The sequence below is a fragment of the Leptidea sinapis genome, chromosome 28 (genome assembly GCF_905404315.1).
Source record: "Leptidea sinapis chromosome 28, ilLepSina1.1, whole genome shotgun sequence".
Taxonomy (NCBI): domain Eukaryota; kingdom Metazoa; phylum Arthropoda; class Insecta; order Lepidoptera; family Pieridae; genus Leptidea; species Leptidea sinapis.
Window position 1 is genome coordinate 5905289 of NC_066292.1, and position 25672 is coordinate 5930960.

The 25672-nt window shown below is 33.9% G+C and overlaps 1 protein-coding gene across 2 annotated transcripts in view; it reads right to left on the reverse strand.

Moving 5' to 3' along the window:
• Positions 1-25672, reverse strand: part of LOC126972950 (netrin receptor UNC5B-like) — a 110705-nt gene that overhangs the window by 58212 nt on the left and 26821 nt on the right. For both annotated transcript variants that reach the window (XM_050820045.1, XM_050820044.1), the window contains exons 3-5: positions 24412-24984; positions 10611-10810; positions 3601-3679 (exon numbers count right to left, since the gene is read on the reverse strand). In XM_050820045.1, coding sequence (XP_050676002.1) covers positions 3601-3679; positions 10611-10810; positions 24412-24984 — 852 coding nt within the window. The remainder of the gene's footprint in view (positions 1-3600; positions 3680-10610; positions 10811-24411; positions 24985-25672) is intronic.

Sequence of the window (25672 nt, forward strand, 5' to 3'; positions counted from 1 at the left end):
TAATATTTCACGAAAATGTTTTAAAATAAAAATTACAAAGCTTTGATGTGAGTGAGAAACATTTGTCCAACATTAACATCTAAAACATTTAACTAATCTACACTTTTACAATTTTTAAATTAAACCATTACACTCTTCGTTTAGAATACATGCCGCCGAATTTAAATATGGATCAACCACACGCCATATCCACGAACTTAAATATAATTATCAACTCTTCAATGAACTTTCTTCTAAATTTAACCAAACGAGAATGCATTTATTTAAATAAAACATTTTCATAGCATTACAACGTCATTTTAATGCGCGTAAAATTAATCTAATAATAAGTATTTTATTTATTTAATTATGGAATATACTATTGTAGAATGAGCTTCCTTGTGAGCAATTTCGGCGACATGGGTATTTCTTTTCTTCGAAGGAAGTTTATGTTGATATTACAAGAGAAAATGGGTAGTTGTTGTGATTGTTTTCCTAATCCCATACGCACTTAGGTCCATATTAAAAAACAAAAAATTAAATCACAATTAATATACACATATTATAATATACTATATACTAGCAGACCCGACAGACGTTGCTCTGTAGATCTTAAAAAAAATACTGTTATATAGGAATTTGCCAATAATATTTCAAAACATCAAGAATGATTTCGTAAAAAATGCTCCCTGTTGTTATAATGAAATTGTTTCACAGCGGAACTGTCAAACCCTGCGTCACTAAATTCTCTCATAGAAAATATGTCCATACAAAACAAATATTGAAAATAAAAATAATTAGGGGTCCCAAATCGAAATAAAAACTATCCTATCTCTCAAGGTGGACGAAACTGCACATGAAGTAATCCTTATAAAAATCCGTTCATTAGTTTAGGATTCCATCGCGGACAAACAACGTGTCACGTAATTTATATATATTAAGATTACTTCCAGACCGGAAAGACGTAAACCACAAAAATCTAGAGTTAAACTTAAAATTGTATTTAACTTAAAACCTACTTCAAAAAAGGGGTTTAAAAAGGACGGTAGATAATATAATAATTATAATATTGACACACTTCACACAAATTATCTTGCCCCAAGTTTTAAGCATATATAGCCTGTGTGATGGGTTACAAGACAATGATATATTTAATACAACATACTTACTTAAACATGCATAAATTCATATAAACATACATAATTACATTTAAACATCCATGACTCGGAAACAAACATCCATATTCATCATATAAATGCTTGCACCTACCGGGATTCGAACCGGGATAGATATATTATGTGTTTATTTGTTTGTATTTAGGAAGTTATCATTCAAGGCATCTTTTCCTGTTTTGTGGTTAAGAGCCCTTAATAAGCGATTGGAGATTTTCTGGAAATAAGAACTACAATAGAATCAGTTTGAAACTTATTTACCAAAGTCCGTTTTGGACACTCTAATTGGAGAGGTTGTTCCGGTTACGCCGTGGCCGGGAGTAATTAACTTTGTTAGAGGGTCCGAACTTAGCGTGCAGGAAGTATTGTATATGTGTGATAATTGTGAGTGGTGTTAGCGCTTCATATTCAATTTTAATTGAATGACAGCAAACGTTGGAAGTGCAATTGCCTTTTTAATAAACATTTGTACTCTGACCCTTTTAAATTGGATTTTATCACGCCTTATTGCACTATCTACAGTTTACATAAATCATTGTTGTTCTAAGTTACAATTGGCACTAGTTACTTTTAACACCAATAGATGGCACTAATTTGTAATTTTTATTGACTTTCATACACAACATAATATTGAATATTTTACTTGGAACACTTTTTGATTTTCGATTTGGCGCTACTAGAAAATAACTGGCCAACTTGTGAATTCTCAAAGCAATTGTTATCAAGAAAATTTGATAGGACGTAATGTGTTTTACCAGTGGGAGGCTCCTTTGCACAGGATGCCGGCTAGATTATGGGTACCACAACGGCGCCTATTTCTGCCATGACGCAGTTATGTGTAAGCATTAAGTATTATGTTTCGGTCTGAAGGGCGCCGTAGCTAGTGAAATGACTGGGCAAATGGGACTTAAAATCTTACGTCACAAAGTGACGAGCCCAGTTGTAGTGCCGCTCAGAATTTTTGGGGTTTTTCAAGAATCCTGAGTGGCACTGCATTGTAATGGGCAGGGCGTACCAATTACCATCAGCTGAACGTCCTGCTCGTCTCGTCCCTTATTTTCATAAGAAAAAAAAACAATGTGATCTTTTATAACTGAGCTATATTGTCGGGTAGTCGTAATATTATAGCGGAAATAGTGTTGATGGTAATGTGATAACTTACAATTACGCCTTACAACTAACAAGCAAACATTGAATTTCGAACGTGCCGCGTCAGATGATCGCAATCTCTTAGGCGCCATATTTTCAAGATGGCGTGGGCGCATTCCTAATGACTCTCCCATGCGCCTGCGCATCTATAATTGCAAGCCAGCGCGCCCTTTGATCTGCTTGAAGTATGGTTATTATAGAGGACCGAGGGTAGAAGCGCTAAATGGCATTCAATTGTTGTTCGAAGTAATAATACTCATTTGATGCTTGTTAGCGATTACTGGGATACTTTCTAAATAAAGACGATATTTAAATTTTTTAACATCTAGATAAAAATCACCTTAACTCTAGCTGTTCGTGTTCCGAGATGGTAAATAACAGTAAGCAATCAAACAAAAAATAAAATAACTTAAAAATATTTTATTTAATACACCTCTTATGCAACGTAATCGGTGTATATACATAAAAAATACCGACTGCATTGTGAACCTCCTCCTTTTTGAAGTCGGTTAAAAATATTGAAATAAATTGTAAAAAAAAATTAAACATAAACCACTGTCTAGCTTCTATACTTATATCATCACCGTATCTTTGAAGAAGCATCCTTTATTAATGGAATGGAAAACTTACTTACATTAAGAAAAAGGTGTATTAAATTTATTTTGCGATGTTGTATATTCAGAATTTTGCACCCATTTCACCTTCGCACGACACGCCACAAGTTAGGATAACATCCCTACCATCTGGATGTGTGGCGGTCCTCCACAGTGCGGTTTTTAAGGAGCTTTCTTCCTCGTACTACGAAGCTATGGAATGAGCTTCCTTGTGCGGTGTTTCCGGGACGTTACGACATGGGTACCTTCAAGAAAAGCGCGTACACCTTCCTTAAAGGCCGGCAACGCTCTTGTGATTCCTCTGGTGTTGCAAGAGAGTGTGGGCGGCGGTGATCACTTAACACCAGGTGACCCGTACGCTCGTTGGTCCTCCTATTCCATTAAAAAAAAAACAAATGTGATAATGCAAGTCAGCTTAAATATAAAGAATATGCAGTATAAAGAATTTAGATCTAAATTCTCTTGTCGTAGTCAACTTCAATTAACATAACAATATTGTAGTCGACTCACATTTTCACATATCTTAAGCTTTCGATATTACCTATATATAATTCACAGTAATATTGCATTAAGCCACCATTAGTGTTTGAAATTTAATGTAATTTGTAAACCACTGGTCTCCGAGCAGTTAAACTATAATTTGTGTGACCGAATGTATGCTAAGCGTTAAAATTATAATGTCTTACCGTATACAGTCAATGTGGTGGACTCTGATATACGTTTGCCCGCTATGTTCTCCGCCACGCAACTGTAGTTTGCCATGTCCTGGAAAATAGGTAAATGTTAGACTTACAGACAGACAGTACGCTTAATTTATGTCGTATGTAGTTAGCCGAGGAACAGTTAATTACACAGACCAGTATAAATACCACTGGACAGGCTGTTCCATATGTTTGACAGCAAAATTTTTGTGCCTATTTGAAGCGCCACTCCCAAGCGTCCAGAGAGTATTTTTGCATTTTGAATTAATTTCGTTTGTTTTCCGCGTTATTTATAGTTCAAGAATCAACTTAATAAAGTTCACAATTGTTTTTGTAGTTTCCCACTATCTATCGATGTTTGCTGAGGTTGTTATCACTAGTTTTAGTACGGCAGACTCTCGCTACTTGGCCAACAGCGCCAACATGGAGAATATCAAACAGGCACACAAGCACTATGACAGCCGCCAGTCCAGTGGTATATAGATGTCAGTGGTCACTTATCATCATAGTCCAATTTTAGATCAGTTAAATAAATTCAAAAACACTTGCAGCCTTTATGAACGCCTAAAATTACTGACGAAATTTAGTTTTGTGAATGATGTTTTCATTTAAGTCGCTATCAACGTTATTCAAGTATCGAATTGTATTTAATTTATAATTATATGAATTTTGCTAAGTGACACTTATAACATCCTACTAATATTATAAATGTGAAAGTTTGTATGTCTGGATGTATGTTTGAACTTCTTTAACGCAAAATCTACTGAATAGATATTGATGAAACTTTACAATAATATAGCTTACACACCAGAATAACAAATAAAATATTAGGGTTAGGCTATAATTTATAAAACTATAGTGTGAATTATACAAAATATAAAAGAAGTGTGATTGTTACTAATGAATACAACTAGCGCCATCTCTTATCAACTAGCAAGCACAAGATCAGTACAATTTATATGACAAAACAACGTTTGCCATGTCAGCTAGTAATCTGTTTGTTATTTTTTAATTTGTGATTGATCGGATTGGACTTAAACAAAACTTTAACTGTCACTGGAAGCTTGCCACAATATATAGGTAACATTGAAAACATTAAAATTGGGTCAACTAGTTATTGAGATTTATTTTGCAAAATAATTTTGCTGTTTGGGTTTTTGAGTAAACAGCTCCTGAAGATGCCTCATGTAATGGCTAAATCCGTGTCGAAGTGAAACTTAGTGCAAACTGTTATAATACTTTAAATCTGTAATTTATGTCAAAGTGGTATTAAAAAGTTAATGTCACCATAAATATATTATAACTTTCGTGAAGGTTTCCAAGGAATAATAAAGTTGTCATCAACACATAATATCAAATCTAAGGAGTATATTATGTGTATTATTGAACTTTTAAGTAAATTACACCACAATTCAAAAAACATATCGCCTGATACTCTAACATTGTTATATCACCTTACTAGCTGACCCGGCAAACGTTGTTTTGCCATATAAAGTATAATTCACGCGATAGTTTTATAAGTATAAAATATTGCCCATATTATAGCCTGTACATCATTTTGTTCTATTGTCAATAGTATTTGCAGCGCACGCAAAAATAGGTTTTCGATTTTACACCTTGTGTTACAAAATAGCAATTTTATTACGGATCCCTAATTTTGAAAAAAAAACATAGCCTATAGCCTTCCTCGATAAATGGACTACCCAACACTGAAAGAATCATTCAAATCGGACCAGTAGTACCAGAGATTAGCGCGTTCAAACAAACAAATAAACAAACACTGCAGCTTTATAATATTAGTATAGATAGTATAGATTTACAAAGTAAACAATATCATGTTATATTTTAAAACAAACCTATTAAAGCTAGCAAAGTGACAATATCAAGCGAAGAGCACGCAAGGGAGACGTGTACTACACAACGAAACACGAATCAACACATTTGCATTGAAAGAGAATATCAAATATTCACACGTACTATTTAAATTTCATATAACATCGTCGGAGTATCGACAAATATTTAAATGAGATAAATTTTAAAATGATCTCTAGATACTGTAGAGATATTTTAAGAAATATTTACCACAGCTGCATAACTGAGCACTTATTAGAAAAACTGATCAAATGTTGCAGACCTGGTCAACTCATTACACATGACATGCACCCTCAGCAGCTTTTTCAGAATTTTAACAGAAACAAGATGGTGCTTCATCAGTATACCCTTTGTAGGGCCCGTTATGGGAATAGGTTGATACAGGTATTCACCAGAGCCTTTTTGAGTATTTAATTTTAAACAACCGCAATGGCCTAGTGCGGGTAGTGCGACAAAGAACGCAATACCGGAAACCGAATAAACCGGTCCGCGATAGCTTCATGTCATCTAAGAAGCATCAAATAATACATGATATAAATAAAAAATGGCATAACGGAGGGTATTTGATAACTCAAATAATTTTAAAGGCTTAATACACTTTCACGTCCCAGTAGCTATCATATGCATAATATAACCTATACCTATGTTCCAAATTTATGTTATGTTCTGCAAAAAGTATGGAGAGCTCCAGTTTCCGCAATTAAACTCCTGAGTTTGTACATTTTACGTACATCGTTGACCAGATAATCCGACGAGTCAAGCTCTTTTCTAAAGTTCAGAACCTTCCTGGCATGTTCACAAAATTCTCAGAAGCATTTTTTTTGAAGATTTGTGCAGAGAACATAAATTTTCAATGTGTTTACGTTTTTGTTATATCACGTTACGTTACGTCAGAGGCCAAGAAACATGGTTGATAAGTTTGTAGCGTTGAAAGAAGTACTCGTAATTACACAACCTACAAAAATGGGAAAAAAATTTAACAAAATGATGTAAATACAAATGTATGGACCGGCAATTCACAGTTTGCCATTGGACAGAACTAACGGCAGCAATCCATTCCAGTCACGTGACAACTGAAGTTATTTGATAGATGTACTCGTGGTTCTACTCACTATTTACTCCATCACTGAATCCATTTTAAACACTGGATGATTTTAATCATTTTACTACAGCATTAACAAATTCTTAGACGACTTACGCCTAAATATAGAATTTAGTGAAAACAAACCAACCAAGAAAACGCAATGTTAAAAATATTCAATAATTTTCTTAGTTCATTTTTATTTAATAATGCTACGACTAATATCTGTTACATAATTAAATTGTGAAAAGCATTTTTACGGCAACTTGCACAACTATTGCAGAAAAACCTCGTAACTAACAAAATTAAACACTAAATTATGCTGTAAACATAATATTTAATTAAGAAAATTATGTTCCGTCCGAGATAACGTTACCGAGGTTGACACTGCTGCAATTAATACATGTCTCGCCACAAAGGGTAATTAGAAGAGTGCTTTGTAGGAAACAGGAGATGGTGTGAGCTATTTGCAATTCTACCGCGAAACCGGAGTTCATTATGTGGGACACTCGGCTGTGATTACAAGCCTGGGACTGACGTTTAAGTGGATAATTACTGTACGGCTGTCAATATGGAGTAATTGTTGAGTATGTAGGCTATGTGGTGCAATTACCGCTCTTTACATACTAAAGGTCTACTTTAAATCATTTCAAGGACATTATAATATTATGGCCCAAGGTTATACAAAATTATGTTTTTTTGTATATATAAAAATCTGTTCATGTTTGAAGATGAGACGCTTCTATTTTATGTTTTTGCTTTTTTCATATTCTTATTTCGGAACTGGAATACTCGAGATCAATAATCCGTTAAAATAAATAACATTAAAGTCCTAACCGACGTGTCATCGAGATGACCGACGAACATACTGTGCATAGTACCAATAAAGTGTGCCGATCAGTTTTACATGTTGCTTTCGGAATTTCAAAAACACTCACGCCTTTTTAAATGACCAACGGTACTGCGATGCACGTTCGGAAAATTTATTTGTTACTTTGCATTTATTCTAACTATAAGCAACTGTACTACATAAAGTACGTATGTGATGTTGGTAACCAACTAAGGGAAAGGTTACAGGTAATTTAATATTTTCATTTTAATAAAGTCTTTAGTTGTACTCTATATGAAACAAGAATTAAATATTATGATATCATTAACAAATTTTTCACCAAAAAGTCTACAATTATAACACAATAATTCTAAAAATTTTATTTTTTTATTTTGAACATTGTTGTTATTACACTAATTCAAATGAATATCAAATCACTTATTAAAAGCCAAAACTACCAAACATTCGAAAAAGTATTCCTCAGACCTAGTGGCCGAATACGTATTTTTTTATAAACAGTGTACCATACCTTCATATTATTAATAAATTCGATTATGTACCAAGATCAAATTTTCATATCTTTTCAAATTGAACTTTCACTTTCGTCATATTTTTCAAACTTTTCCCTCAGTCATACTTCCGTGAACTGTTCCACATCTTTCACGCTCCGTAACTTTTCAATTACAAACTCACTACAATTTTCATACCCCAAAGTGATTAATTATACCGTGGCAAACTTTCAACTTCGTCCATTCTTCAGCACTATTGTTTTATTCATGTCAGGATAAACTTAGAGATAATATTTCATTCGTTTTTATTACATCGTGCCTTCGATAAACTAATTTATTCCAAGTTATATCAACGCTTGGGAATGCTATTGTATCTTCTTCTACCGCAACATCTCCATAAGACTTCTCATTTGCATCTTTATGCCTCGATAATTATAAACATCATATACAATGACTTAAATATTTGTGAGGTTTATAATGCAATAAAAAGATATTATGATCAGATTAATGAGACCGCAAATTTAAACAGTGACTTTAATGTTCAACTGTTTAACATGTGCTAGAATTGGGTGCTTGTTTTCGTTCACATCTTTGATTTTATCTGCAAGAGAATATATCACTACGTACTTGGGTAAAAGAGCTGAGAATACTGAATTAGCTTCATTTAATTGGTTACTCATATCGTTGAGTCAGTGGTCTGACACACGTGCTCATTCAAATGTGCGTGTAACTTTTGATGGCGTGCCCGTTCGGCTGACTGTGATGTGTCGCTTGTTTCGTCGTTTTCTTTTACAGCCGATTCTGACAGTTAACAAAATGTATGCATTTGTCATTTCTACCTTGAGCAGCAAATGCACGAATTAAATCAGTTTTAAACTAAAATTTTGGATTTAGGCGCATTTTATTATGTTCAATTTATAATTACTTTATAAGTGTTGCAAATAAATGTACTTGCAAACAAACTCTGTAAATTAATTACATTGTGATGTTATTCATGAAATACTAAATAGTAATTAAAATTTACCCATTTTGAAAGTAGGTGTTGTTAAAATAAGTTAATTATGAATATAGAATAACAGACTGTCAAGCGACTGAGTTTTCGAAGCGAGGAATTCGGGATTTTAAATATACGGTTTAAAAGCTCATTTTCTAACACCATCATAATATGAGCTAAGTATAATAATAAAGTTAAATTATTTTTGCTTATATTAGTTTATTTAAAGGATTAAGTAATAAACACTCTATCAAAATTTCAGCTGCCTGTTGCGGCCGCTATCCCAATAAATCGCCAAAATAGCGCATAATTGAAACCATTTCTTGATGGTTTTTATAAGGCTTGTCTTTTTACAAAAAATAATAGTATATCTACAGAATATGAGAAGAAAATTCATTTTTTCTTTACATTTGTATTTTTTATAGACACTGCGAAAAAATTCACCAAAATACCCCTCCCCAAATTTTTTCAGTTGGAGCCATTATCATTCAATCTAGATAAAAATTGTAAGACAATTAATTAAGTATGCACCAATATAAAAACATAATATAGTTTTGTAAAGAAAATTGTATTGTGTTTGTAAAAAATTAAAGATGCTTCTAATTCTGAATAGAGAGGTAACCTAGCTCCGCTCGATTTCTCAAGACCGTTGGCTCGGTCCCCAGCCTTAATAGGTATTACATATTTAATTACCTTTCGGGTATACAACCCATAAAAGTTCTATAACAAACCATACTCAATTAAGTACCGATAAAATAGTTTGCTATTTCATTGTGAGCCACGCATTATTATAAGTCACTTGTAGTTATAACCTATATTTTATCAGAACGTGTTCATAATATACAATTTAAATCTAAAACAGATGGCGCATGAGGATAGTGAGACGCGTATAATTCACCGTTCATATGATCAGCTTATCTTAAGAGACTGCTATTAAACGACGCTTTCACTTCAGATGGAGAATTGATAAGGAAACCGACAATCGCCTCGTTGCATTCATCTTTATGCCCAGCGACAGCGCAAGCAATCTTAGCATGTTGTCCCAAGTGTTTATTTATCTGTGGACTGCGACTAATTAGTCGGGAGAGTTGGACATTTATTAATCGAGACACGACTCTCTGTCGACTCGATGTCCTTTTTCTTGTCTGATTTAGGTATTCGTTGTTTGTTCAAAGTTCACGCGATAAAAGTCGGTTCAATTAAATCCATTTACATTGCTTAGCTTGTTTTGTTCCTAAGTACCAATTTTCACCATTATTTAAGCTGAAGTTGCGTATGTTGAATTCATATTAATATTCTTAGTAGAAACTAGTTTGACGCGGTCTAACAATTTTCTTAGTAAACGTTCTCTGTAAAAGTCATGAAACGTCTGGATAAATAAAATAATAATAAAAATGTAACTTTTACGCAAATGTAAAAATACAGTTATAATTAGACGCGTTTTAATCCTTTAAAAAGAATTTATTTGAATATTTTTTTTAGTTTTAAATTTAGGTAAATAATTGGAACTTTTTTAACTAAATAAATAAGTAATATATTGAAAAATATATACTTAATAATATTTGTTGCACCAAATGAATACGTTATTTAAATTGAACATAATACATGTCATGTGGAATCAAACTTTGGAATGCAATAATTTTTGTCGGAAGCACTTTAAAAATAAAAAAAACACAAATTAACAAGAGATATAATCAAAATAAAATATACCTGCAGGGTTGCTCTCGATATAAGCATGTTGCCTTCAGCCGATATGAGCACATTGTGATCCTGCTGAAGTGGAACTCCATTCTTGAGCCACGATATCCGAGGGGGAGGCGCCGCGGGAGGGGGGGAACATCGCAAGGATGCAGCTGACCCAGCCTCCACTGACAATGAAGTCGGTGACACGGTGAATTGCTTCTTGAGGTCTGTAGAGATAAACAATATTTTATTCATTAGTATAAAGTAAATGCTGGCTGGCGCCTATTTCTGCCGTGAAGCAGTAATGTGTAAACATTACTGTGTTTCGGTCTGAGGGGCACCGTAGCTAGTGAAATTTCTGGGCAAATGAGACGTAACACGAAAAAAATTGAGTTTAGAACGAACCTCTATTTTGTGCAATTAACGTACACTAACACAAAGTGTCATACAAATCGCGAGTGTAATACGTAGCTTGTCACGCACACTAAACTAATACTCATGGCCTGTTTTTATGGGTTGTCTAGCAGCAAGAGGCTTTATCTAGTTGTATAAATTATCTAAGTTTCTGTATATAGTGAAGTAACATATTTTTCAATAAAAATAATTGCCTCAATATCTCTAGAGCAGTGTGTTACTAATGCGAGTGTCGCCGGAGTATCAACACACCGTGACAATAATTTACAACATCTCGTATCTGTTTTGACTTTGAACAAAGCTTTTAATATATTCTCGCAATCTCGACCATCTGTCTTACTCGCTGTCTTTTGTAGCGCTTACAATTTATGTATTCGCACTAACGTAATTAACAAGAAGCAGTTTAACAATTAATAGCTCATATAAATAAGAAAAGACATGAATAGTTGTAATAAAATATTATGGCTGTTCCCATTAAACTCAAAACTGTTAATTGTTTCCACTTCCCATACCACCACACAGGTAATAACGAAATTGATAGAAATTTGGTCAATGTTTTAGGTATCTATGTGCTTAGATCATTTATATTTTATTTCTAGATAGACTCGGACAGCTGTGAAAACATCGAAAAAAGTTGAGGTTCACACTTAGCCTCTATTTTTCGCAATACACGCACTACAACAAAGTGACACACAAATCGCGAATGTAAAACGTAGCTTGTAACGCACACTAAGGTAATAAAACTGGCCTGTTTTCATCGATTTTCTAGCAGCAAGAGGCTCTATCTAGACATATAAATTATCTAAATCTATGTGATTCTGAGATAGAAGATTTTAATAACAATAATTAAAATATTCTGCTTTCCATCATAATCTATTTAACTGTAGTGGTTTGTGTGCTGCTAAGGATTTCCCATTAAATTAAAAAATTCAAAGTATGTTTCACTTTCTTGATTTCACTTTTTTTGACATTATAAGATGATGATATTAATTCTAAATTATAATTTGGATTACCAGAAGCAGGCACTGGATGCTAGTGGGTACCACAGCGGCGCCTGTTTCTGCCGTGAAACAGTGACGTGCAAATATTAATGTTTCGGTTTGAAGGGCGCTGTAGCTAATGAAACTACTAGTCTAGTCTTATGATCTTAATAATGTCTTATGTATCAGCGACCAAGGCCCGTTATCCACCGAAACGGAGAGGCGAGGAGACAAGAGGCGATAGGCCGCGATGCTGTCAGATTCCACCAAAGCGGAGAGGAGATGTGAGCCGTGTGAGCTCGAAATCAGTCAAGTGATGTCTTCGAAAGTAAGAAGTCATCACGCCCGCCTACATACATCTCCGCTCCGCCGCGCCATTTGATCGCTCGACGCGGCACAAAATTCTATAGAAACATGAGACATCTTCTCTCCTCTTCGCTTGATCCATTTCCACCGAAGCTAAGCAGAGAGAAGATGTGGAAATAACAAAATCTGATTGGTTGACATCATCACACAATACATCTCCTCTCCTCTCCCCTTTTGTGGATACCAGGCCTGACACTGGATTGTAACGTACAGGGCATATAATCTGGTATTACTTACTATCGGATGTATGTCTTATCTTATCGGTTCGTAACTTTTCTTCATAAAAAAATCAAATTCAACGTAGTAACAATTAAGTGTTTGACTACTTGGATTATTTTTCTTATATTTAAGTTAAACATAGCTAGGATAAAAATTTCGTGAGAATTATTGAGACAAATCGAAGTAGTCTTTTAAATATCTAAAAGTAAAACAATAAATTACACAGTACACTAAAATTGAGTATTTGCTATTTTATTTTGCTTTTATAGTTGTAAGATAAGTACACACTACGCAAAAAATTCTGATGTTTAACTATTTTAGCTTACGAGGAAACTACTAACTGACAGAAGGAAGATGGAGTCGGGTTCTTTTGGTTGCCCTTCAGGTACGGAACACGAAATAGGGGTAGTTTCCTTAATTATAAAGATATAAGTCAATTTACTATACTGGATATCGCTATCTACTCAAGTAAAACAAAATGAATTGAAAATAACATGAACAATATTTCAAGAATAATCCAAACAGACAGTCGAATAACAATCCACCGCAAACCTCTCAGCCAAAGGACAGAAGAACAAACATATCACGGACACAGGAACGGGGAGTGTAATGGACCGTACACTCTGCAGATTTATGGCTCGCTTAAAGCACTCAAGAGTTCAACTGTTCATTTTGCTGAATGTACACGAACTAGCGAATATTAGTTTCGCTCGAAACCCTTTCAGAACAGATATTTATGTGATGCGCTTCATGGAATTAGAATTGCGACGATTCCGCCTGGAGACGTGCCGAGCGTAATTGATTTAAAACATCACAGGCGAGTACGAACATTTTTTTTTGTTTTATTAATTATTCTGTGCTAAATAATTCTAACTATTTACCTTATTCTTTACCAGTGGAATGCTCTTTTGCACAGGATGCCGGCTAGATTATGGGTACCAAAAATTTATTGAAGTAGGCGTTACTTTGCGGAAATCCATAATTATACAAATGACTTGAGTTTTCTTTAGTGTTGATTCCGCTCGAGCAGTCTCGTGCCAGATTTTGGTGAGACAACATGTCCTGAGGATGCCTCGTGTAGAGGCGAAACACGTGTCGAATTGTTTAAAGACAAATATTGGCGGAATTAACACTAAAGAAAACTCAAATCATTTGTATAATTATGGGTACCCCACCATCGCCTATTTCTGCCGTGAAGCAGTAATGTGTAAACATTACTGTGTTTCGGTCTGAAGGGAACCGTAGCTAGTAAAATTACTGAGCAAATGAGACTTAAAATCTATATATCAGAATATTTGGGCTTTTCAAGAGACCTGAGCGGCACTGCATTGTAATGAGCAGGGTGTATCAATTACCATCAGCTGAAAGTCCTGCTCTTCTCATTCTCTCTACTCTATTTTCATAAAAAAATATATATATTCGGAGTTGCAACAGTATGGAAGAGCCTACACGATAAATCTACTCACCAAACAAATTTATGCGTCGAAATAAGCCTACTGTTGTGTAAAAAAAAGCTTTTAAAAATATATCGTGGAAGACCGTTCACCTTAGGTTGACACCATTTTCAGCGATTCTTTATGCTCGATTTGAATCGGCATAAATAATTTACACTTGCTTCCACAATGGTGCATTTGAATAACAAATGAATTAGTATGTATTATTATGTACATGCAATTAATTAAAACAGTAATACAATTGTAGGTTGTTATTAGTTATTTTATCTAACAAGGTGTGTTTTCAAGCAACTTTCATCCTCATGAATCCAGACCCAGGCACTTATTTTCCCGTTCTTCCGGGTTCGTATGACAGGAGAAGGTACTTTCAGTAACTTACTATCAGGTGGCCTGCAATTTGTAAGTTCGTTTGTATATATATTTAATTTCGATTTAAAAACTTGTCCGGTACAATTTTACAGTCGTACTTGATCATGATAAGCAGAAAAAAATCGAAACATTGTAATAAATACTTATATAATTTTTATTTACAAATTAATGATATATTTAAGTTTCAATTACACGCATTTTACACCTTTCAAAGTATTCAATTTTAAGGTAATTAAGTTAAATGCGAATTAAACTTATAAATAGTGGAATTCTCACCAAAATCAAAAATTATGTAAGTATTGGAGTATTTTTTTTGGAATAGAGGACAAACGAGCGTACGGGTCACCTGGTGTTAAGTAATCACCGCCGCCCACATTCTCATGCAAAACGTTTATTAATGGCACCTAAGACGTTTCGAACTGAAGTTTGTTCCAATTAATAATTTTTGTTTATTCCTGCTTGGTTACAGTATATAGAAATGGTTTAATGGTGCGCGGAGAAAATTACCCTTCACACTGACTAACTCTGAAACACCATGCAGGTGGGGGCGATGATTGTGAAGCGAGCCATGACTTGAAGAGTGGAAATAATTTTGAATTTAAAAGCACAGGTCCTGGATACCATTATCCATAATATATTGTATGTTTTAGTTGTCGTTTGAGCCAAAAGGAATAAGTATATAAAATTATTATTAATCATTCATTTCGTAGCATTTATTCAGTTTAAACCAATCTGCAACATTATTCTAACACAATTACCCAATGCCTAGCTGAGCCGAAATAGCTAAATTATTTAATGAAGAGCAATTATCGTCGTGGGACGGACCGTCAACTTTATTGTATAATCGACGAGCTTGAAACTTTTTTATGAAGATTGACGTGAGAACAGATGAGCGGTTGTGCAATTTATAAACGGAAGCGATTATTTTATCGATATTTTATTAATTCTCTTTGGTAAGTATATATTTTATGGTATACGGGCTTAAAGCTCTAATAGAACATGAGCGGAGTTTATCCTCAACTTTCTTCTCCTATTTCACAAAAAAAAAATGTTTAAATTAAAGGTATGGAGCGTAGTACGTACTAGAGAATTCTCAAGAGCGTTGCCGGCCTTTTAGGAAGGTGTACGCGCTTTTTTTGAAGGTGTCAAACCCATGTCGTATCGTCCCAGAAACACCGCACAAGGAAGCTCATTCCACAGCTTTGCAGTACGAGACAAAAAGCTCCTTGAAAACCGCACTGTGGAAAACCGCCGCACATCCAGATGGTGGGGATGATATCCTAACTTGTGGCGTGTCGCGCGAAGATAGAATTCGGCGGAAGGAATCAGGTTAAACAGCTCTACGGAGCACTCCCCGTAATAAATGCGATAGAAGACACACAATGAAGCGACGTCTCTACGCAACGCCAAGTGATCCAGCCGTTCACAGAGCACTGGGTACCCGACAATTCGAGCTGCTCTGCGTTGCACGCGGTTTAATGAATCGAGTTGATACTGGGGTGCGCCAGACCAGATATCTCCCTATTTTCTTCTATGGAGTAGGAACGTGTACAATCTTGGCCCAAGAAAGGCAATGAATGGATTGATGCAATCGAGAAGTGGTATTGGGGGCGATAACGCATTATTGCATTGATCCTGAACCAGTTTCAAATAAAAACTTGATTTTCCACCTTATGCCGACAACATATTCTTTCGTATTTTGGCCACACAATCCGCAGAGGCAACGAAAATTTGGAAAAACTATTTAAGTCATTTATGAACAAGATGGACCGACGCACGAACGCACTGAACAGAAACTGGTAGAGTCAGGTACTCCGCTCCTGATGTAGTTTCTGATCCAGCTGGAACGTCTTTGAACTACGGTTATCTCATGTAACATAAGCTACTTTTCTATTTTAGAAACATGACTAATTTATAAGAAAGGACTTTTCTACGCAAATATTGCGACTCATTAAATTATAATATAATAAAAGAACTTTTTATACTTTTGAGTGTTTATTATATCTATTGTTTTGGAACAGTGTTTTTGAAATCGGTTGTTTTTTTTTACAAATTTTATAACGAAAAATACTGTGTTGTTTGAAATCGTAAAAAACATAAAAAAAATATTCAACAATTAATTAAAACACAAAAAGCACAACATTGAATCAGATAAGCACATAACATGGGTACGAAAAATAATTCACACCATAGCAGATCGTAATAATTGACTACAATACCAAGACACGTTTTTGCTGTAATAATTTATGTTGTGAACGTTCTTGAAAGCTAATTTCTATACTTAGAATTTTTACCATGTCGACACCGCAGACTTGCAGCGGTGCGGAAATACATACAGTCGTGAACACGGGACGAAGATTCTTACATTGCATACAAATTATTTTCGGGCCCTTTGTCTGTTTTTGCAGAACAAGTTTTTCATTTCGTTTAACTGTTTTATAATTTTAATTAGAATGAATAGCATGCTAATTTGATATTCAAAGTACTTATACAACATAAATAATTGTTTTCACTTTTTTTATTTTTATATTTAAATACATCAAAATAATAAATTTCTTTATATTCATTAAAGAAGATTTCATTGTTGATAATATATTTGAAAAAAAAGCATACTTTTCACATTGTTTTATTTGAAATTATATAAATTAATTGAATAACTAATTTGTGAAACGTAAACACATTTTTTTTTGTTTTTATTATGAAAAATAGAATTACAATTTATTATTATATAACAGGCCAAAAACCATTGTAATACTTCGGTTGATGGAATAAGGTGCGTCAATATGTTTTTTGCGAGACAATTTTCATGGTATAAATTTGTGTGTAAAACGCTTTCTTATAAAGCTATTAATAATACTATAATTAATTAAAATATATTAATAAGTACGAATGAAAAACATCATTACGAAGGAGTTTATGATATTTCAACAATTACCGAATTCATTTCCGCTTTATCTTCCAATTTGAACCCCATCCTGAATTTAGTTATGCAATATTAATATAAACAATTGCTTATTATCGATTATGTTGCTAACAGACCCCTCATTATTAAGATATCAGGTTCAGTGTAATTGACATTTTGATCATCATTTACTGATATTTTTTATTCATTATTGTTTTGAAGCTCGCTCATATGCGGGCGAATGATTTTGATCCACTGTTCCACAATGTATTGTGTTACAATGTATAGTTACGTATTCTATTTTAAATTAGGCTGAATTGATGTCTAACAAGATTTGACATGCGTGAATAATTTTTGATGTGCATTTGATGACGATATTAACGGTAGGAGTTTGGATAACTTTATATATTTATTATTTTAATAGTCTAGCCTTTATTAATATTAAATAAAGCTGCTTTTATGTTGATTGATTCTTAGTAATTGACTGAATTTGAAAAAACAGTGTCATTAATTATTATTTTTTATTTATAAAACTAGCTGACCCGGCAAACGTTGTTTTACCATATAAAGTATAATTCACGCGATAGTTTTATAAGTAATAAAATATTGCCTATATTATAATAGCCTGTACATCATTTTGTTCTATTGTCAATAGTTTTTGCAGCGCACGCAAAAATAGGTTTTCGATTTTACACCTTGTGTTACAAAATAGCAATTTTATTACGGATCCCTAATTAAAAAAAAAACATAGCCTATAGCCTTCCTCAATAAATGGACTACCCAACACTGAAAGAATCATTCAAATCAGACCAGTAGTACCAGAGATTAGCGCGTTCAAACAAACAAACAAACACTGCAGCTTTATAATATTAGTATAGATTATCGCAAAGACAAAAAATGTTTTTAATTAGATTTTAATGTTTAGACACGCTTAACTCGTGGAGTAAGATGGTAAATGCGTGACGAGAGCGTTACGAAAAGTGTGATCGGGCGAGGCGAAGGGAAGTTGAGATAGAGATATGAGTTTATGAAGATATCAAGAGAGAAAGTTAAGTTTCGTATTTTAATGAATAATATTAATATAAAATTATATATTTTTTTGTGAAATATATAAGTAATAATAAATATTATTAAATGGTGATATGATATTTATTTTAAGTTAAATCGTTTCAGTGATAAAGTGTCGTAAGCGTCAAAGACGTTTTACTTCAATCGCGCGTAAAGATTATACGCACATACTTTTTTATATGTTATCTGCTAATCTTTCCCTTAAATTATATTTTTTTTATAAGCATAAAATCTATTTATCTTAAAGGTGGCCTTTGAAAAATTTTATGTTAGAATAGGGCATTCGTTTTAATATGTGAATCAATTTTAACTAGTTTGGTTTTGGTAAGTTGTTTTTATGATTAAAAACATTAATCTAGGCTTGATAATTTGTTAAAATAATTTCCTATTAAGATCGAATCAGATCAGAATAGAAGCACGCGGCATACGAAACTCATAAACATCTAAATATACCGTAAGACGCCACTCGGCCCTAATTGCACGAGCAGCGTGTGTAATACACGCCTTTAAATCCTCATTCTGACGCTTTAATTGTTCCTCGAGAGCTTTAAATACACTCTGAAGTGGCATCTACGTCGCTATTAATGATTATACCTACGGGATTGTGAGTGCACGTAAAAGTGTCTATGGTAAGTCACCGAGAAAGATTTAAAAGTAGGTAAGCTTGTTATATTCGGTTTAATGGCCCAACACGTGTTAGTGGTATTGAATAACGCATAAAACTGATTGCGGACTTCTATTATTTGTTCAATGGAGTGGTTTTATAATCATGCATTTTCTTTCACCGATCTGTATAAATAACACTGGACAGGCTATTCCATATCTTTGACAGCAAATTTTTTGCGCCTAGTTGAAGCGCCACTCGCGAGCGTCAAGAGAACTAATTTTGACGTTTAATACAAATGGCTGCGAGAGAAGCGTACATTAGATACTATGAAGTATTTTTGCATTTTGAATTGGTTTCGTTTGTTTTCCGTGTTATTTATACTATATATATAGGAATTAACGTAATAAAGAAAACATTTTTATCCTCGATGTTTGTTTAGTTGAGTTCGTCGTCACTAGTTTTAGTACCGCAGAGTCTCACTATGGCCAACAGCGCCAAAATAGCGAATATCAAACAGACACAAAAGCACTTTGACAGCAGCCGAGGTCAGTGGGTTCTTTCAAATAGTCCCTTAATAAGGCGGAGTCAATATTGATATCTGCAATATCCTCATCTGTAAAATATTTAAGTTTTTTTCAGCCTGTCGTTATCAGAAAATTCGCTACCAAGATGTATTTAGTAAAGCTTTTAAATCTGTGCGATTATTTATTTTAAAGGGCCGTTTAAATCACCAACAAATGAGGTTTCCATTAAAAACTTTAAACCGTAAATGTAAAACTTCTATCTGATGGGCGTAAATGATAAATGGGAGAGGGGGGGAGAAGACCGAGTATTCGTGCGCTATAAATTTAAGCGGTACGTTTCATTTCCTGGGTAGGTTTCGTTACTGCTCTATGAGATATGCTGAAAATGTATGAGGTACGGTCACTTAAACAATAGATGGAATATAAAATGGAATTCGAGCTTATGAAATGAAATTCATTTATATATGATACTAGCTGACCCGACAGACGTTGTTCTGTACATAATAAATAATAAACTGTTTTTTTGTGAACTCGTCAATAATATTTCGTAACTTCAAGAATTATTTCCTAAAATATGCTCGCTGTTGTTGAAACGAAATTATTTTACAGCAGAACTGTCAAACCGTGCGTCAAACAATTCTCTCATAGAAAATATGTCCATACAAAACAAATATTGGAAATAAAAATAATTATGGGTCCCAAATCGAAATAAGAACTATCCTATCTCTCAAGTTGGACTAAACTGCACTCCATGAAGTAATCCCCAATTAAAATCCGTTCATTAGTTTAGGAGTCCATCGGGGACAAACAACGTGACACGTAATTTAGTAAAGTTGCTATAGTTTGTCCAGTGATATTATTATTGCATACTTATTGCTTATTAAAGTGACATTGAATTTCTATTGTTAATACTTACAATATTTTAATTAAATAACAGTTTCCATTGTTGCTTTATCAAAACCAGTTTTGATAGACTATGACATAGGTAAAATCTAATCTCGTGTCACGATGTTAGAACGGGTGAGACACTAAAACCACTCAATGTATTTGAATGACATTTTGTAAACATTAAACATTATATATATTGTTTGGTCCAACTTGAGAGAGCTCATTAGCTTTATTTATTGTACGAAAACCCAATTTCTGAAAGGTAAATGTTGAATTTATAACTGAACATCTACCTATTTCAAATTATTACATTAAAACATTAAGGAGTAATTGAAAAAAATAGTCTATGGGATGCTAGATGATCTGGATGCTGGCTAAGAGGAGTACCACCACGGCACCTTGATCAGCACAAGCAGTAGAGTGCTACATTACTGTTTAAAGCACCTATTGTAGATTCAATAATTTAAATTTAATATTTGTAATGATGATTCAAAAGCGCTTATTTTAAGTATATTTGAATAAAGTTCATTTAAGTTCGACTTTTAAATGATACTTAAAATCTTAGTACAAGGGGACCAGCTTGATCACGGTACCGCTCAGAATTTTGTGTTTAAAGAATCCTAAGCGTCACCACAACTAACTTAAAAAACAAATGTTTAGATTTGAAAGGGCGACATCTCAAGTCAATTTCCTAATATGCAAATATTGGGGTTGAGCAGGTTATCAACTGTAAAGTAGATCCTGTAGATGAAACAACAACCTGAACAAGACATACAAAATTTGTCAACGATACTCACTCACTCGAACGGTTGGCTCCGTGGAAAGAGCGCTCGCACGGAACGCGAGAGGTCGCGTGTTCAATTTAATTTGTGTAATTACTCCCAGAAGAGAGGGTTATTTAAAAAGTGCACTTTAAAAAGAAATCCATCAGGTAAACGCCTTGTTCGTTTATTTTTTACTCAGAAAATAAATTTCGTTTTTCAAATTAATAAGTTTGGAGACTTTTACGTTTTTGGTAAAAGGCGCAGTATACAGCCTAGATTTACGGTTAGTTTGTTATTACTTTTCAACATAAATACTAACTTTTGTTATAATGCACAACGTCGGTCCGTATTACGAGGATTTTTTTTTATTACGCCTTTTAAAGTTTCTATCATCATCATCAGCCGGAAGACGTTCACTGTTGGACAAAGGCCTCCTCCAAAATACATTATATTCCATTTTTAAGTTGAACAATACAAAATTTTACGTAGACAAAATCAGATCAAAATCTAGTATAATTAAAGTTCGTGACCTTCAAAGTGAACACGTCTGAACGTAGAATCTCAAATAAAATTTCAAGAGATAACTCGACGATTAATTTAATTTAGAACTTTGAAGACTTTGTACAATTCTAAATGGAAAATTTCTTCAAACGGGACTTGGAATCGATTGAAGGGTGTATAAGAGCGTAATTTAAACGTATTAATGAGCTATTCAATTATTGCTTAGTATTCACGACCGCTTCGGAATTCTACTTAGAATTCTCGATTCTATTGACACTCCAATCGTAAGGCCTCATCTCTATTACTAACTGCGCATACTGTTAAATTACCATTAAGTAGTTGTTTAAATAATTGAGGGTAACCAATTTGCTATACCTGACGACCTGTATAGCCGAGTGGTTAGCGATCCTACCTACAAAGCTAGAGGTCCTGGGTTCGAATCCCGGTAGGTGCAAGCATTTATATGACGAATATGGATGTTTGTTTCCGAGTCATGGATGTTTAAATGTATTTATGTATGTTTATATGAATTTATGTATGTTTAAGTAAGTATATTGTATTAAATATATCATTGTCTTGTAACCCATAACACAGGCTATATATGCTTAACTTGGGGCAAGATAATTTGTGTAAAAAGTGTGTCAATATTATTATTATTATTATACCTAATTGAAAGTTAAAAGAAGTTAATGTTCAAAAAAGGGAGATACAGCTTCGATTCTCGTTTATGTTATCTTATTGAGACTTTTGGCCTTTGAAGAATAGGTACTTGATATGAACAACTTGACTATTTTGATAGAATACTGTCCAACTAAGGCAAACATTATCAAGTGGGTTTTTTACGCTAACTGTCAGAGAAAGATACAAGTCGTTAGAATATTTAATTAAGGATTTTATATTTTTAACCGACTTCAAAAAGGAGGAGATTCTCAATTCGATCGGTATTTTTTATGTATGTACACCGATTTCGCTGAGATTTATATTCCTATTGACGTAATTCTTCTTCAGTTCGATGCGGAATAGATGCCATTTGGTCCTATGGCACCGACTTAAAACCAATCCATAGATAGCACATATAAATAATAGTATTTTAATATTATTCAAGGTAATGGTTTGCATAAGAGGTGTATTAACCTTGCAGTTTATGATTTCGGATTTTTTAAACGTAGTTTTTTTATTAAGGATTAATAAAGAGTTTCTTTTATAAATGGGGCAATAAAACAAGAGGTCCACATGATAGAAAGTGAAATACGAACCGCCCATGGATACCCGCAGTAACATAGGCCAAGAGTTGAACATATCAATATACTCATTAACATAACAAATGTTGTATAATATACTTATACACTTTTCCTATACATTTCGGTATTTTTAATTGTATGACCTGTAACTATGTATTACCTAGGATATTAAATAGACTACCTGATGATCTTATAGATATATATCTACAAAAGAAAAATTTCAAAGTAAAGCTAAAAAAATACTATCTAGAAGCTAATAACCAGGAATACCTTTGATATATATTTTAATATTACTACTAAACTATGTTATATTAAGTCTTAAGTAATGAAAAAATTATTGCAATGCGAACATACTGCTCGCACATAAACCTTAGAGGTTTTGCGAGGATATCTTTATTATTATATATATTAAGATAATTTTGTTCATTGAATAAATAAATAATGTTTATAGCTCATATAATTGAATTTCAATCAAGAATTCAATTCAAATGTAAAGCTTAATGTACTTAGATTAGTAAAGTGAATTTCCAAATTCGTTATTTTGAAATACATTGAACAATAAAAATTATTCGAATATAATCGAAGAGAAATGATTACTTTTAAAACAATTCATCTCGACTCCCTTAAAATTAATCTACCTTAAATGAAAACATACCAAATTCATTTCTATACGAGACTGTCGTGAAATAAACATTAGTAGAAACGAGCTTAAATTGGCTTGTACGAAAGTCAATCTAGAGGCAACACTTAAATTATGAGCTTTGAGGAAATGTTTCACCACGGCCCATTTACACCGGAAATATGATTTTTAATGCCTCGCCAGTATCAAATGTTTATTGACTGCTTTACAACCTTCTGAGTTTATGTTTACGTTTAATATTCTTTTCTATTCATTTACATTCGTATTATGAATATTAATATGTAGGTTTAAAGTTGACTTTATATGTCAATGTACTTAATACGTAAACATTAATTCCGCCAGACTTGCTGTTTAAGGAAAAAAATATAATTTACTTGCTATCGATATATTCCGACATTACTATACAAATAACTTTACGTATGAATTGCTACATCAGGGCGTTAAAAACCTATCCGCAGCATAATATTGTTAAATGCATAACTACGTGCAGTTGGAAATATATTTAATAGTTTTGGTAACTAAACAGTTTAATTATAAGTTGAAAAGTTATTTCAATTAGTTTTTTTATGACATAGTGGAACGAGATGAGCAGGACGCTTAGCTGATGGTAATTGATACGCCCTGTCCATTACAATGCAGTGCCGCTCTTGATAAGCCCGAAAATTCTGAGCGGCACTAAAGTCTCATTTGCCCAGTAATTTCACTAGCTACGGTGCCCTTCAGACCAAAAAACAATAATGCTTACACATTACTGCTTCACGGCGGAAAATGGCGCTGTTGTACCCATAATCTAGCCGGCATGCTGTGCTAAAGCACCTCCAACTGGTAGTAGTTAGTAAATTAGTAGACAATACACTTTGGTAACTTATTTTAAGTTACGAGTATACTTACAAGCTAACTCAACAATCGCTGGTTGACTTCTTATGTCGCCACGACTGCTCCACGCATAGCACGTACACGAAAATCTGTCCTCTCCAAAGTACTCCTCTAAATGGTCTCTTGTCACATTGCACTCTGCTTCAACAATTCTCACACCACTTTGAGGATCTACAAATTCAAACTGAGTACTACCCACTGAACGTATATCGTTACACTTAAAGTACACTTGCAATGCATTCGCTGCACGACATCTTAACATAGCTGGCTTGTTGCGCACAACATAGGCATGTTGAGGTTCCAGAAGAAACATTGGCAGATCATCAGTAGAACTCTGCAGAAGATGATCTCCTGATAATGAAGGCAGCTCATCAGCATCCTCTCTATTTTCATTGTCGTCTTCTTTGTGCCCTTCATGATCGTAATCTTCTTCGAGATAATCTCTATGATGTGAAGGAGCATGGTTTTTCTCAGAGTTATACGGATCTAAGGCTTCCACTCCGGCTGGGTGAGCATATTCTGGTCGTAGAGGAATCGGCGGTGCTGTCGCGGCTGTTGTGCGATCTGGTTCAGTTGAACTGACATCATCTGTAAACAAATAACTTTATTTAAAATTTGTATCAGGCAATTTCAATTCGGAGTTCCGACAACTGTTTGGATCTCAAGATGGATTGTGTTGGAAATAACTCTAAATGGCCTTTGAAATCCTACTTAATTGCTTCGTCTTATTTAAACACAAACATAAACTTATAATCCAGTCGTTCAGAGATATTCTAATTGTAGGCTTAATAAACATCGGCGTCTTTCGAAATAAACGACAACTGTCATAATAATACCTCCCTAGAGTGCCGCCATCGATTTCTCTTAAAAGTCCGCACCTGGTTTGACGCCTCACTCACTCCTGTTTACATGCAAAACATATATATTGGGATACTGTATACTTCACTCTACCAATCAGCTCTAGTTTGATCAAAATTGGACCATACAATTCGGTAATAGGGTCTATTTTGTGGGTACGAATACTGAAGCCACCCTCGACAAAATTTTGCTCGGAATCGTTATCAGCACATCAGTGTATGTTTCTCTTCCAACAGTGTTGACAGTAATACCTCTAGTATTGTATTACTATTTGAAATGTGGAATGGTACGAAAATAAACCGCAAGTCGCGCGAAGCGAGGATAACTTAATTAGTTTCACTTCCGTGGTATATTTCTATTTCCGATTTGTAGGGAACGTTGTTTCCTTCTCATGTATTTTTCTTTAATAAGATTGCAT